We start from the raw sequence: 13062 nt of genomic DNA, 5'->3' as shown, positions 1-13062 counted from the left end.
GTAATTTCTTTAGGGTTTTAGATCCAAATGTTTTATTTTTATCTTAAGATTTAAAAAAAAAATTCATTATTTCCCAACGAAACTTATAAAAAAAAAAGAAGAAATTCATAATCAAGACAAACTGACCTGCCTCAGCAGCAGCATGTTCAGTGCATGCACTGATTTTTAAGATCAATATTTACATATAACAGGGAGGGAAGGAATCAGCCATAGTAGATTTCTTCGGGGGTGGTAGCAGCAGCTCTGGGTAATAAGTGCCTTCCGGGAGGACTTTGAATTTGCAAGCTGGTTAACAGCACTAAAAATTCACTAGCTCGCCTCTAAAAAGGATCTTGAAAATAGAAGAGAAGAAGGAGAAAACGTTTTAAATAAAAATGCATGTTTCATAGTTGGACCAATAAAAACTACCTTGGTATATCAAACGTAACATCACATTAGCCCTTTTCATCATTAAAATTTCTCTTTGTGGCAAACATAATTACTGTAGAAGCGAACTGAAGAATACACAAAATGGTAGTAAGAAAATGAGATGTTCTTAAACACCTGACAAAGGAAGAATAGGGTTGATTTGTGTTGTGTCCAGGCTCTCACTTGATGTACATCACATTCTGGTAAAATTTTCAAAAGTACCAAAGTCATATTTTCAAAAGTCACTTAGGCATTTAGCATCCAAAGTCTCACTGAAAATCAATGGAACTTGGGCTCTTAGGCACTTTTGACCTTGTTATGTGCTCATGAACTTAATATTCCTGTTTCTTTACAGTTTCCAAGCCAAATAGTTTAGAGAACAGTCGAAATGCATCCAGCAATAGTTCACCTCTCAACTTGAAAGGTAAGATATTTTCAGAGCTGAGGTACCCTCTGCCGAACAGGAAATGAAATTGAATTGCATGCAAAGCATTTTCTTTTCTTTCCAGTTGGGCTTGAACAAATAACATGGTTTTGTAATCTGAGCAGGGGCCTGGCTACCACAGAGACTTGAAACAATGCTAGCAAGAATAATTTTTTAAAGTATGAACATGACTAACATGGCCTGAACTCTAGGACAGAGAGAGACCAATTCTTCTGCCATATCACAGGCATCATTTTGGGGTATTCTGATGGATGAAAGTCCAGACTTAAACTCTATCTGTATACACAAGCAGTTCTCCAGCATTCTCATTCTGTGCACAACTTCATAAGAGAAACATGCCCTCTAGGTTGCTAGAGTTCTGTCTATTGACAAGGATAAACCTATTAGGCTAAACGTGGTGAAGCCACTTTTTGCTGCCTCACTGGCAAATTCTGGCTCTCAAGTTGGCACAAAGCCAGGGCTATGAGGCTCTTTTAGTGCCACAGAGCTGACACGGAGGCTCAGCTGTCATGCCTGCTGCTAGCAAAGAGCCTGGCCCTAGGAAGGGATGTGGCCAGGACGCTACCACACTATACCAACCCCCTGGTGGCTGTTTCAACTCCCTAGGACCATTAGCAACCAGCATAATTTAGAGGAGCATCAAGGCTGCTGTACCTTGGGGACTTGAGGACTGGCCCTGCACACAACAGCCCCGAGATCAAGGTGAAAAGCTGACTTTTGTTGTGTGCTCTTCTGTTGTGGCTCAGAATCTGGCTCATGAAGTAGAACTTCTTACTCCTGTTCTGGGGGCAAGTACCTCGGCTCATTTAACTGGATTCCTTTTTGAAGCTTTGGAATATATACTGTTCCTGGTATTCTGAATCTTTGATTTCATATGGTTTTGGGGAGGAGGAAATAATGATTGTAAAGTCCAATTTTAGTTGACATATTCAGCATGGAAAAGGAATTGAATCATACATACTTACTTCAGTAGGGAGTTGACATTCTGCTAAAATAGAGGAAAATAAGCATTTTTAATGCTGCTTATTCCCCTCCTCAGGTTCTTCAGATCATATCCACGGCAGATCTGAGAGCCTCAGCAGTGAAGATATGGTGCCAAGTAGAGACACACCTGCCTTGCCCAGAGACAGCTACATCTGTCATTCCACTTCTGCCATCTTAAGCTCTAACAACAGACAAGACCCCTCCCTTCACAGGAATGGCTCAATCTCTTATGACATACCTCAGAGGAGTAACCCAACCCAATCCTATGCTGGCAGGCAGCGATCTGCTTCTCCTGGCAATGACATGGTGACTTTGGAAGAGTTTCTGGAAGAGACCAACAAGTTATCCCCACCGAGTGTACGTAAAATAAAACTATAGCTATCTCAGGTGACATGAAAATATTCCAAGCTGATGTGACAGGGAGGGGACAAAATAAGAAATACAGTGAGATTCTCACTAATAACTGTGAGACTCATGAGAGAGGAAAAGTGGATGAGGTATTATCTTTTGTTGGACCAACTTCTGTTGGTGAGAGAAAGAGAAGCCTTCGAGCTACACAAAGCTCATTGTGAGCTATGAATTCTGGAAATCAGCATTTAAGCGAACACCCCCCCCCCCCTCAAAAAAAAAACCCTAAGGATAATACATCACAAATATCCTGTTAGTTTATTTTTATATTTGTAGCTAGAGCTAGTGAAATAATTCATTGCAAGTGATATGTGTTGAAATATTGGTATTTTTTTCATCTATTAATTCTTTGTGATTTAAACTTTCCCATTATTCCACCAGCTCTAAGTTTAGGTGAGTTTTAATTATTTGTGAGCTAGTAACCATTCTGTGCAGTATTCTACAGAATTAAATTTTAATCATCTGAACCTTTGATACAGTTCTTGGCTGGTAAAACTCTGCCAAAAACTGAAGCTTGATGAGCATCATTAATTGAATGATAAAGTGTGCATCTTAAAGAAGGTCTGCTCTATTTAAAAAAATCTCATGATCCAATTTTTTCAGGGGGATTTTATTAAGGATTTGGGGGAGGGAAGTCTCTGTTCCCCTGGATTGTGTTATCTGTTTCTATGAACCATGTGGTACTGTTGTGCTGTTGGTGAAATCAATCCTACAGTATTTCACTATGCTCTTAAAGATGTTTTATAGGAAATAATATGCATTTGTTTGTAAACGTCTTGTATCGCTTAGTGATGGTGCATATCAGTCTTGTGAAATGTCGCAATACAAAACATGTTGATGTCTTCAGACCAAATTCACTGCTGGCATAAGTGAGTGAAAGTTAATGGTACATCAACAGCCAAGTAGCATTACTGATGTCGTCGGAGTCTCACCCTCTTATGACATCAGCGAACTTTGGTCCTCAATGTTTAAGACAAACCTTTTAAAATGTACCCTAGTCCCTTGTTCTGAGTCCCCTAGAGGTAAACTAGTTGAATGCAAAACACTCGTTGTCTGTAACCATGTGATCATGTCTCCATTTTCATTCTTTCTGTCATCCTTGTTCCTTTTCAGCGGCGACACATCTTAAATGAGACCGAAATTATCTCATTGCACCAATTTCTGTTAGAAGCTGATGCACTGTATCCCTCCTGCCATTTCCCATCTCGTTCCCTCCATCAGGAACCTTCGCGTTCAGTCGAACCAGTCCTCAGTCATTCGTGTTGTGACAGTGTGAGCCACAGAACTGGCAGGGGGAGTAGGAGAGCAACTTCGCTGTATATCCCCAGGGTATCCATCGCTATCACTGTGCAGTTAACGGCTCACCCCCTCACTCCAGCCTGCAAGCACGTTAACGCCTATGGAAGCTTGTTTTAATGTTTCATCACCACTTTAGTTTAAAAACTAAAGTAGCCAAATTACTCATATTAACGATTCCTAAAGTATTTCTAGTGTTGAGCATGAGCCCCTATTTGGTGGGAGGATTGTAATAGCACAATATGGTGGCCCTCTAATTTTAACATGCACAACAGAGATTTAGACTAACATAAAAAATAACCCAGACTCTTCGCATTTGATTGAACCTGGAATGCTTCTGACACAGTAGGGAATTATGAGCTGCTGTTTTATAACTATTACTTTTTACTATGAGCAAAATGGGTTTTGCTGCTGGAAGTAACCTTCTCTGTAAACTCTAGTGAAATGAAAAGCTATATTAAACCATGACGTACTACCCCAGAGAAGAGCAAAGAAATGAAATACATCAGGTTGTTTCAGCACATTCTTTTTATAACTAACATGCCCATTAACTGTTCACAGCATGCCTTGTACTAATACCTCAAGAGCAGTTGATAGTGTCATCCGTATGTTTTGCATGAGTCCATCTCCATTAAGCATTTATTGTATATTTTATTTTATGGCCAGGTTAATTATTTGCCTTCAGAATATTGCACATTAATTTCTGGATGATCAATCATTCATCTATTGTACATACAGCATCTAATATGTGCAGTATGTTGGCCTTGGTCCAAAAAAACCCAAGCCCAGTGAAATTGCCCTATAGTAGGCTGCTAGCACACGTCCACTCAGAGTAATCACCTGTTGTTTCACTAATATTGGAACAAGGGGTTGTCCATAACAGCCTGCGTTCTAGAAATGACAAACACTCAATCACTGATGTGCACTAAATTGGCCGATACTAAATGAAGCAAAAGAGCTGCAGCCCAGGGTGCTATCAAGATGAATTTCTTTAACTGGTGACAATTAAACTGGCAAATAAGGCTGTCACAATCTAATTTTAGTCATCATGTAACTCATTGATCTACATTTAGATATTCTTTCCTCCAGTGCTCACAGCTATAGGCACGAAATAAGTGGTTTTATATAAGATGTTGAGGGTCCCTCAAAAGTTGACACTGACACACCAATTAGTGCGTAAAGCGCTTTGAAAGTGAGGCATGTTGTACGTAGTGCCAGGTGCTCTCTCTCATACATTTACTTTGTGTTCATCCCTGGGTTGCTTGATGTGTGGAATTATGTTGTGACATCCTTGAGAGGAAAATCGCTCGCTAAACGCATTTTCCTTATAACAGTGTTGCCTTTAATGTGCCATGTGTGTATTTTCTCCCCGTAGGACACTTCCAGTAGCAGAGATGACTTGCTGAGTGATTATTTTAAAAAAGCAAATGAACCCCCTCCTGTTGGGAACCAGCTGGGTCAGCCAGGTAGAAAGGAGACAGCTAAGATGCCTACCAGCTATGTGTCACCAACTATAAAAATGACCATCGCCAGTGAAGAGGGGAGAGTGGCTAAACCTGGACACTATGTCAAACCCAACCTTAGACCAGCTGAATCTGAGCCGCTGGCAAACTCCACAGGATCTCTTAAACTCCCTCCCACGCTACCACATCAGCCACTCAATGGGCTGAGGCAGATGGCACAACCGCAGCAGACCAGTACGATGAGCCAGAGGAATGCCTCACTGAGCAGAGCGTTTAGTCTGGCCTCTGCAGACCTCCTGCGAGCCACAGGCCCCGAGACATACAGACAGGAGAGCCCTCAGAAGCTGGGTGCAGATGTGCGTGCTGGCAAAGACTCTGGCAGTCAGACCTTGCGGCTCTCTGTGCCCCCAGGCTCTCATGCTACCGTACGAGACAGGCCACAGTCTGCAAAGGCAGCGTGCACCTTGCAAGGTGTCGATTCCCGTTGTCGGCAGCTTGACGTGAGACGTCTTTCTCTGGCACCTCCAAAGGAGGAGAGGCCTCTTTCTTTTCATCAGTCTTCTGCCGCTGCCAACAGTGTGCAGCAGCAGGAACGAGCGAGTACAGTGCCTGGGCAACACTATCCACCCACACAATATACACCGGCTAAAGTCAAATCCAAGCCAGCCCCACGCTCCGGGGAAGTGGCCACCGTGACTCCTGTCAGAGCTGCCTCTAGTAACACTGAGGGCGATGTTACCCAAGGGCAAAGTCGGAGTGATGCCCTCATTACCAAATGCCAGAGTAGGTCACCAGAAGGCCACACTGGTGCAGGGGGAATAGAGGAATCCAACAGAGGGGGCAGCTCCAGGAGCACTCCTGGATCTCCAGATCCCCATGGGGACCAGCAGACTGTCTGGTATGAGTATGGATGTGTGTAATCCGTTGGTTCTCTTGGTAATGTGTTTTAAGCTAGTGACATTTGGGTGGAATTTGGTAGTGGCGTTTGTCTAGACACTGTGGCAGGTCTTAAAAGGCATTTACCTGCACCTCATTTTCTAGTTTGTCTAAATGCCTTCCAGCCATTGGTTTTTAATGGAACAAAGGACATTTTCACGGTTAAAACAAAGACCTGAACAGCCAAACCAGGGCCTTTCCTTTAACACTATAGTGCCTAAAACAAAGTGGACCTCTTATAGACTCCCACAAAACATTTTGGGCCTAATTTTCAGAAGTGCTGAGCACCCGCAAATCCAGCTGAAGACAAGGGGATCTGTGAGGGCTCACCACTCTCTGACAATTGGTCACCCCCTCTCTCTATCTTCATACTGCCCTCCCCCCATGTTCCCCCAGATTCTGCATTAAAGAAACATTCATGGGTCATATTTAACTGTGTTGAATTCAGCCCTAATTTTGAAAAATGGCTTAAGATAGCATAAAAGATCATGTAAAATCCAAACTCCTCCCTGGGGAAAAGAACCAGACGCTTGCAGTAGCTTAAAGAAAAGCTGAAGGGCAAAAGTGTATGGCTTTGCAGTGGGTCTAAGTAAAAGCAATTATGTTTGTAACAGCTGCATTTTATAAATAGGAGGAGTAGAATTAAAGAGTCCCATGTTAACCGTTCACATTGGGAACTGTTTGAACACAAAGAGGTCAGTGTACTTGCCTCGCTGCCTGCACTACACGCACAGTTCAGCAGATCCTCGATTCTGAAAGCTAAGTGGTGCTGCCTTTTGACACTTGCTTTATCTTTTATACAAACACTGGAACTGATACAGCCTGTTCAGGGAGATGCCTGATTTCAATGGCGTTGCAAAAATGGCATCCCATGTACAAAGGTGACTTGTACACATGTAAATGAAAAGTTAAATCATTGTACAGGAGTGCTGTGTAAACTGTATTAATAAATGTGCTATCACTTCTTCTTGCATCCCCATGTGCGTGATTGCGCATGTCCTAAGTAATATACAGGAATCTCTCTCATATGATGAAGTCTTTGTTTCTGTCTTAAGGAACTTGTTCAGTGTAGAAACCAAAATAATGTTATATACATGAGAAAGAAATCTACTTTTAAAAATCTATTTATGCTCAAATAAAATTTCTCATATGTGTCTGTCAGGAGTTTCATCAGCTGCTTATGTATATATGATGAAACGTGTGTCTTTAATTCTATTTCGTGTTTGTAAAGGTGTTTTCCTTATGATAGACTAAATCCCTAAAGAATTTTAAGATTTTCCTTACACTGGTTCCGATTTAATATAGTAAAAGACAAATGTAAGCAATTTTAAACTGATATTAGGTCAGCTAGGAATGTTTTTGTTATATAGTATGTAGCAATCACATTCTGAAAACTACAGGATTGTTTATAATAAAAGATTTAAAAAAATTGGTGCGATATATTTTTTCCTTTAGAAAATCCCAGATTCACAGAGATGGGGCTAGATCTGAGTCTGGGAGATTTGTGTAAATTTATTTTAATACTGAAAAGTATTCACAAACAATATAATCACACTTCTCTGTACAATATTTCCATATTAGCTTTATCATAAATTGATATTGTTTAGATTCTAATCTCTTTAATGAGGGCTTCAGGGCAACAAATTGTGAATTAAATGACAGGCATGCCTTCGTAGGATCAGGCACTTAGATGTAAGCATTTCTGAGCAGAGATCATTTTAAACAACACCAAGCACAATTGTTGATATTTAACAAGTATGAATTTACATAACACTTTTCATGCATCAATCTCAAAGCACCTTACAAACGTGGATAAATATTATCTCCAAACTGAGGAACTGGTAAAGTGACTTGCAACATTCCCTGCTATTTCAGTCTAGAACCCCAAAAAGGCATGTCTTTATCTACTGCATTCTCCTCTTTTAAAAATCCTTCATCCAAGAGTTTGCTTGGATAGATTCACTGACCTCCAGGTTAAACTACTAAAGAGTTAGAACCCTATCTGCGAGATTACAGTCATTGTAGCAGCTCTGATTTGATGAGGACACACGAGTTTCGTCACAGCCTTGATCTCTTCAACTTGAAAAACAATGTTTCTAATTATTTATTAAACTGGCATGTGAGGTGTTTTTAATCCCTATTTGTCTTATTTAAACTTATACTGCCTCTATCTCATATCTAAGTGCATCACATAACTTTAAAAACGCAAAGTGTAACAGTGACTATATCTTAAAGTGGTCTTAAAAACCAAAGCCACTGTGAGCCTAATATTCTGTGCTGTAGCACTCAAACTATCAACAGAATTAACATTAAAGAGTGAGTAGGCAAAGGTGAGTGCTCTGTTATAGGGACGTTATACAGCACTCTGTTCAATGTATACATCATTATCACTTGATCTTTAATAGACTTGGTGGCTATAAAATCTTTGCGACGGAGTATATCAGTCCACTCATTTTCTATTCAGTGTGAGCGCTTGGAACATTTCGCTCCCTCTGAAAAGGCCTTTGAGACAGGGAATCCCCTGCCTCAATAGAATAGAATTCCCTCGGGAAGCAGTGGAATCCCCAACATTTGACAAATTTTAAAATAGGCTAGATAAGCTGATTTCCTAATACAAACTAATGGAAAAAATACTAGGAAGAACAGTCTCTAGTGCTGACAGGGACGTGAACCAGGTGATTTAATAGATCTATCCTTGCTTTAATTTCCATAGTACCACTATCTTCCTTATAGCTATCATTCTATGTTCTAGGAAGTGGGTGGGTGTAAAATGAGATGTGAGGTTTAGAAAGGGTTGCTTTTATTTTGCTTTGTTGCTTTAAAAATTCAAAGTAAATTTATAGCCCCCTCACCTCTTAAACAGCAGACTGTGAGAGAGCAATAGTCATGGCTTTTTTTTTCTCTCTGGTGATCATGTTTTGCAGTAAGGGTCAGATTTTCCAAAAAAATGCTGTTCATAGTTAGGCACCCAAATAAGTGGACAGATTTTTCCAAAGAGATCGAACCCTTGACTGCTGAGCTCTGGAGAATCTGTCCATAAGTGTGAGTAGATTTGTAGTCAAACCTTGTGCCTGTGGAAATACTCTCACTATGCAATGCACTCATACGCAGAAATGGGTGAGGCTGTTAAATATAAGTGAGTAATTTTTATTTTAAAAACACCACCACCCGAGTGACCTTGTTAATCTCTTGAATTAAAAAAGCAGCTCGTATGTACAGTACTTCTTGATAAACACATGTTGTTCACTGATGCTATCTCATCTAGTATGGCCTGGTTAGGAAATGTAAAGCCCTGCTCCTCTAAGGAACAACCTTGTAACAGGAGGGTTTGCTCTAATGGATATTCTGTTCCTGCGCCCCAGAGTTTGAAGTTGGCTTTCAAATATACAGACTGTTTATTCTGAGTTTAACTGGGATTAAAGTGTAGGAAATTGAAAAAGCAGAATACCAGATGTAAATTACTTTTTCCCATAATAAAGGAGTGCAGTGTAGGAGCTCTTTGTAAAAATGGACAAAGCATGTATGTTTAGAACATTGACAGACACACACCACATAGCTGGAAATTATTTCTGATCAGCCAATTGGTTTGTGGGTAGGTGAGAGTTGGTTGGAGTTTTTTTTTTTAAATTTGGTTTAAAGTAAGTAATTTTAAGCCAGGAAAATCTCTGAAGCATGCAGAGGGAATCTCCAATTAATCATGGAATGATTTACAGCCTGTGGATTAGCTGAATGTAAGGAGTGTATGGGAAAGAGGAGAGAACAGTGCAATAATAATTATTATTAAAGAAGGCCATGAGAATTTCCAGCAGGATATTTCAGCTTGAGAACCAAATGAAAAAAACTAAGGCATCTCCAGAGACTATTGAATTGGAAGCAGGAAAAAGATGTTTGTAATGCACTGAAGCAAACTCTTTGTGCTGTTTCTAAAATTATGATTAGTTTACCATTCTGCAGGGCATTTGGAAGGTTATGGGACTCCCAAGATTGTCTTCCTGCATCTTTAAATATATATTTTACAAACATTTCTCAAATTCCTTGTGAACTTATGAAAAAAAGCTGCAAGTGCTTGTGAATTATTAGAAATATTTTTTCTTTGGTTATTTGAATTTTTGTGTGTGAGCACTGTGTATTTATGTAATGCCGTTTAATCTTCAAATTTGTATGCTGAGGAGTGAAAAACGTTAAACCATCAAGGATCAGGGAACACGTATTGATATGGGAGGCTCTTGGAGATTTTAGGGTTTTTTTAGCCCGAATGCAGGGCTTTGAAGCAAGAAGCTGTCTCATGGTAATACAAAATTGAATGGAGACAAGCAAGCAGTATGCCCCAAGTAGACCTTGTATCAGCACAGTTTGTAAAGCTGTAATTGGTCCAGAGGCAAATGTGATGCATAAGGTGGGTAACTTAAACTCCCTTTCACTCAGATTCTTCTTCAGCCTGTTCACACTCACTCTGCCCATGTGTCAGGAAGTCTAAAGTGGGGGTAATTTATTCCCTGAGGAGCTATAACATGGTGTATATAAAGAATCCAGCTACGTAGGGTGTAAATTACACTCCAGATCCTTAACACATGGAGAGAATAGATCTAGGGGAGCCTGAATGTAAAGGGGTGTAAATTAGCATAAAGGGAGAATCTAACTCTGACACCGTTTTATAAATCACTTCTGAATTTGGTCTATTGGCTGCACAGGTGCCTTTATTAATTTTGAGTAATCAATACATTGATAAGTTACATAACTTGTGTTTTTGCATAATATTTCTTTGTGCAGGGTGAATAGAAGTTTTTTTTTTTAAAAAACTGCGTGGGGTGGGGAAGAATCAGTTTCTAGGGTCAGTGTGCTCACTAAAATCACTTTCTCAAACTGCTGCATAGCACATGCCTGTGTATCATCAATATAGTTGCTCAGCTTAGAATAGAAACAAGTTATTTGGGTCATTTTTTTATAGGTCTGCCTCAAATACAGCTTCTGAATTAGGCCTTTGCATGGAGAATTATGTGTTTTAAAACACCTTCACTGTAATATTTCACTAAATTGAATAATTTTGATATGCAGCCTTCTTACCACTCTAGTTAACACACGAATTACCAGTGCCACTGTCATTTCATCTCTATAATGGACAAGGTACTAGAAACTGACTGCACTGCTCTTCTCAAGGTTTCGATTACTTCTAGCCTAGATTTCATCCTCTCCAGCCCATTGAAACAGCCTGAGAAAGGTCACTAATGAGCCATTCCTATCTTAAATCCTGGGAGCACTTCTGCATGATTGCTCTTCTTGATCTGGTGCTGCCTTTCACAGCACTGCTCCACATGCTCACCTCTCTTGGCCTTAGCAAATCTCAGCTCTTCCAGCTCCCATCTTATCATGCACCATTCTCATTCGCTCTGGCCTGTTGGCATCCGCCAGGGTTCCATTCCCAGCTGCTGCCGCCTCCTCCTTCAATCTCAGCAACCTCATCTGCTCCCAAGGGTTTGAATTACCACTTGTGTGGGGGTGATTCCATAACTACCGTCCACTCCCAGATTCACCCTCTCTGTTGTGTCCTGCAACTCCAGCTGTCTTTCAGACCTCTCCCATGGGATGTCCTGCCACCTCAGTCTGCTCATTCTTTCCTTCTTCAGCACCTACCTTCTCAGTCACCCTTGACAACTCCAGTCTCCGTTTTTTGTCTCCCAGGCCCATCCCCACAATATTATCTTTGACTCGTCTCTGTCCTTTAATTCTTCCCTCATCGCTAGTCTCTGTTCAAATCCTCTTCCCTCTTCATCATTTCATGTCAACAGTCTGCCCTTTCTTCATTACCCTACTGCTAAAAGCCTTCACTACACCACAGTCATTTCTTCTCTTTACTGTCACCTTTCTGGCCTCCCACCTCTTAGAACTGCAGTTGCCTTTTTCTGTCACACCATCTTCATCAGCCCCTTTGGTGGCCTCCTGTTTCTCACAACATCAAATGTCAAGCTTCAAATCCTCTCCTACAAGGCAATGCTGATACACAGTCTTGTCCTACCTGTGTATCTGCTCTCAATTCCCTCTGTTGCTCCTTAGCACTTCCCTATACAGTCACCTTGCTGCTTCCTAAGTCATCTTTCCCCACTCACAATCTGGCTTTCTGTCATGCTACCCTGACAAATGGAACAGTCTCCCTTTTCTCCTCCACCAAGAGCCCTCTTCTCCACATCTTGCCTTAAAACCCATTGCTACCAGCAATTCTTCCTGCCAGCTCATCATAAATAATCCCCATGCTCTCCTTTAGCTCAGCTGTATTACCTTGTTTTGGCTCCTTTTCATGATATTGGCTAGTTGAGATTGTAAACTCTTTAGGTCAGGTAATGTGTGCCTGTACAGCACTGTGTAAATTTATGATGCTGTACATGTGTGTTAATAATGGCCAAAGACAGTATGTTGTTCAATCTAATTTCAAAACTTGTTTTCTATTGGTTACAGAGATTTATGTCTTTTCTATATTTCTGTATTAAAATTCTTAATAAACATAGCAAGATTTTAATGGTGCTAGACTTCATAGCTATTTTTGGACAGGAGGCTTTGCAGTATTTTAGGTTTGTTGTATAGAAAACCCTGTTGGCTAAACCTTTGGAAGAATTAATTGGTAGTATAAAATAACAATAGAAGTATATACACATTTAAAAGAGGCCATAACTTTCTGTATATATTGAGGGACTTTCTACCACTTTGGACTTACATTTTTAAATAGTTCAACTTTCCACTTTATTTCCATTGTTTTATAAGCTCAAAAGAGCATTTCCTTCCTTGCTGATTTTGGAAAATACTGAATTCCCTTCAACCTATCACAGAATTTTATGTTCCTCCTGGAGCCCCCATGACCAAGAGTCTGTTTCCTTGTTTATATAAGCAGCAATATCAACAACTGCAGACGTTAACAAGACTTTGTCAGATCATATTTGGCCCCAAGTTTAGGTTTTGTAAGTAGAATCAATAGAAATGTTCCCACAGTATGTTGCATTCTAATGGATTTAATCGTTTATGCTAGTGCAGTGTTTGCTATGTAAAAATTTCAACCTTGGTGTGCTGAAGACTCTGGAAGTGAAAGTTGACTAGAAACCCAACGGTAACCAAGAGTAAAATTGACTAGTCGTC

At 40.3% G+C, this 13062-nt stretch overlaps 1 protein-coding gene across 5 annotated transcripts in view; it reads left to right on the top strand.

Moving 5' to 3' along the window:
- CCDC88C (coiled-coil domain containing 88C) overlaps positions 1 to 6389 on the top strand; it is a 124448-nt gene extending 118059 nt beyond the window's left edge. For 3 of the 5 annotated variants that reach the window (XM_043549102.1, XM_043549099.1, XM_043549101.1), the window contains exons 28-31: positions 764 to 832; positions 1893 to 2194; positions 3359 to 3574; positions 4917 to 6389. In XM_043549102.1, the coding sequence (XP_043405037.1) occupies positions 764 to 832; positions 1893 to 2194; positions 3359 to 3574; positions 4917 to 5924 (1595 nt within the window). In that variant the 3' untranslated portion in view covers positions 5925 to 6389. The remainder of the gene's footprint in view (positions 1 to 763; positions 833 to 1892; positions 2195 to 3358; positions 3575 to 4916) is intronic. The other 2 variants (XM_037900839.2, XM_043549103.1) reach the window with 1 other exon arrangement.
- The last annotated feature ends 6673 nt before the right edge of the window (positions 6390 to 13062 follow it).

This window comes from Chelonia mydas, chromosome 6, assembly GCF_015237465.2.
Source record: "Chelonia mydas isolate rCheMyd1 chromosome 6, rCheMyd1.pri.v2, whole genome shotgun sequence".
Classification (NCBI taxonomy): domain Eukaryota; kingdom Metazoa; phylum Chordata; order Testudines; family Cheloniidae; genus Chelonia; species Chelonia mydas.
This window is presented reverse-complemented; position numbering and strand designations above follow the sequence as displayed.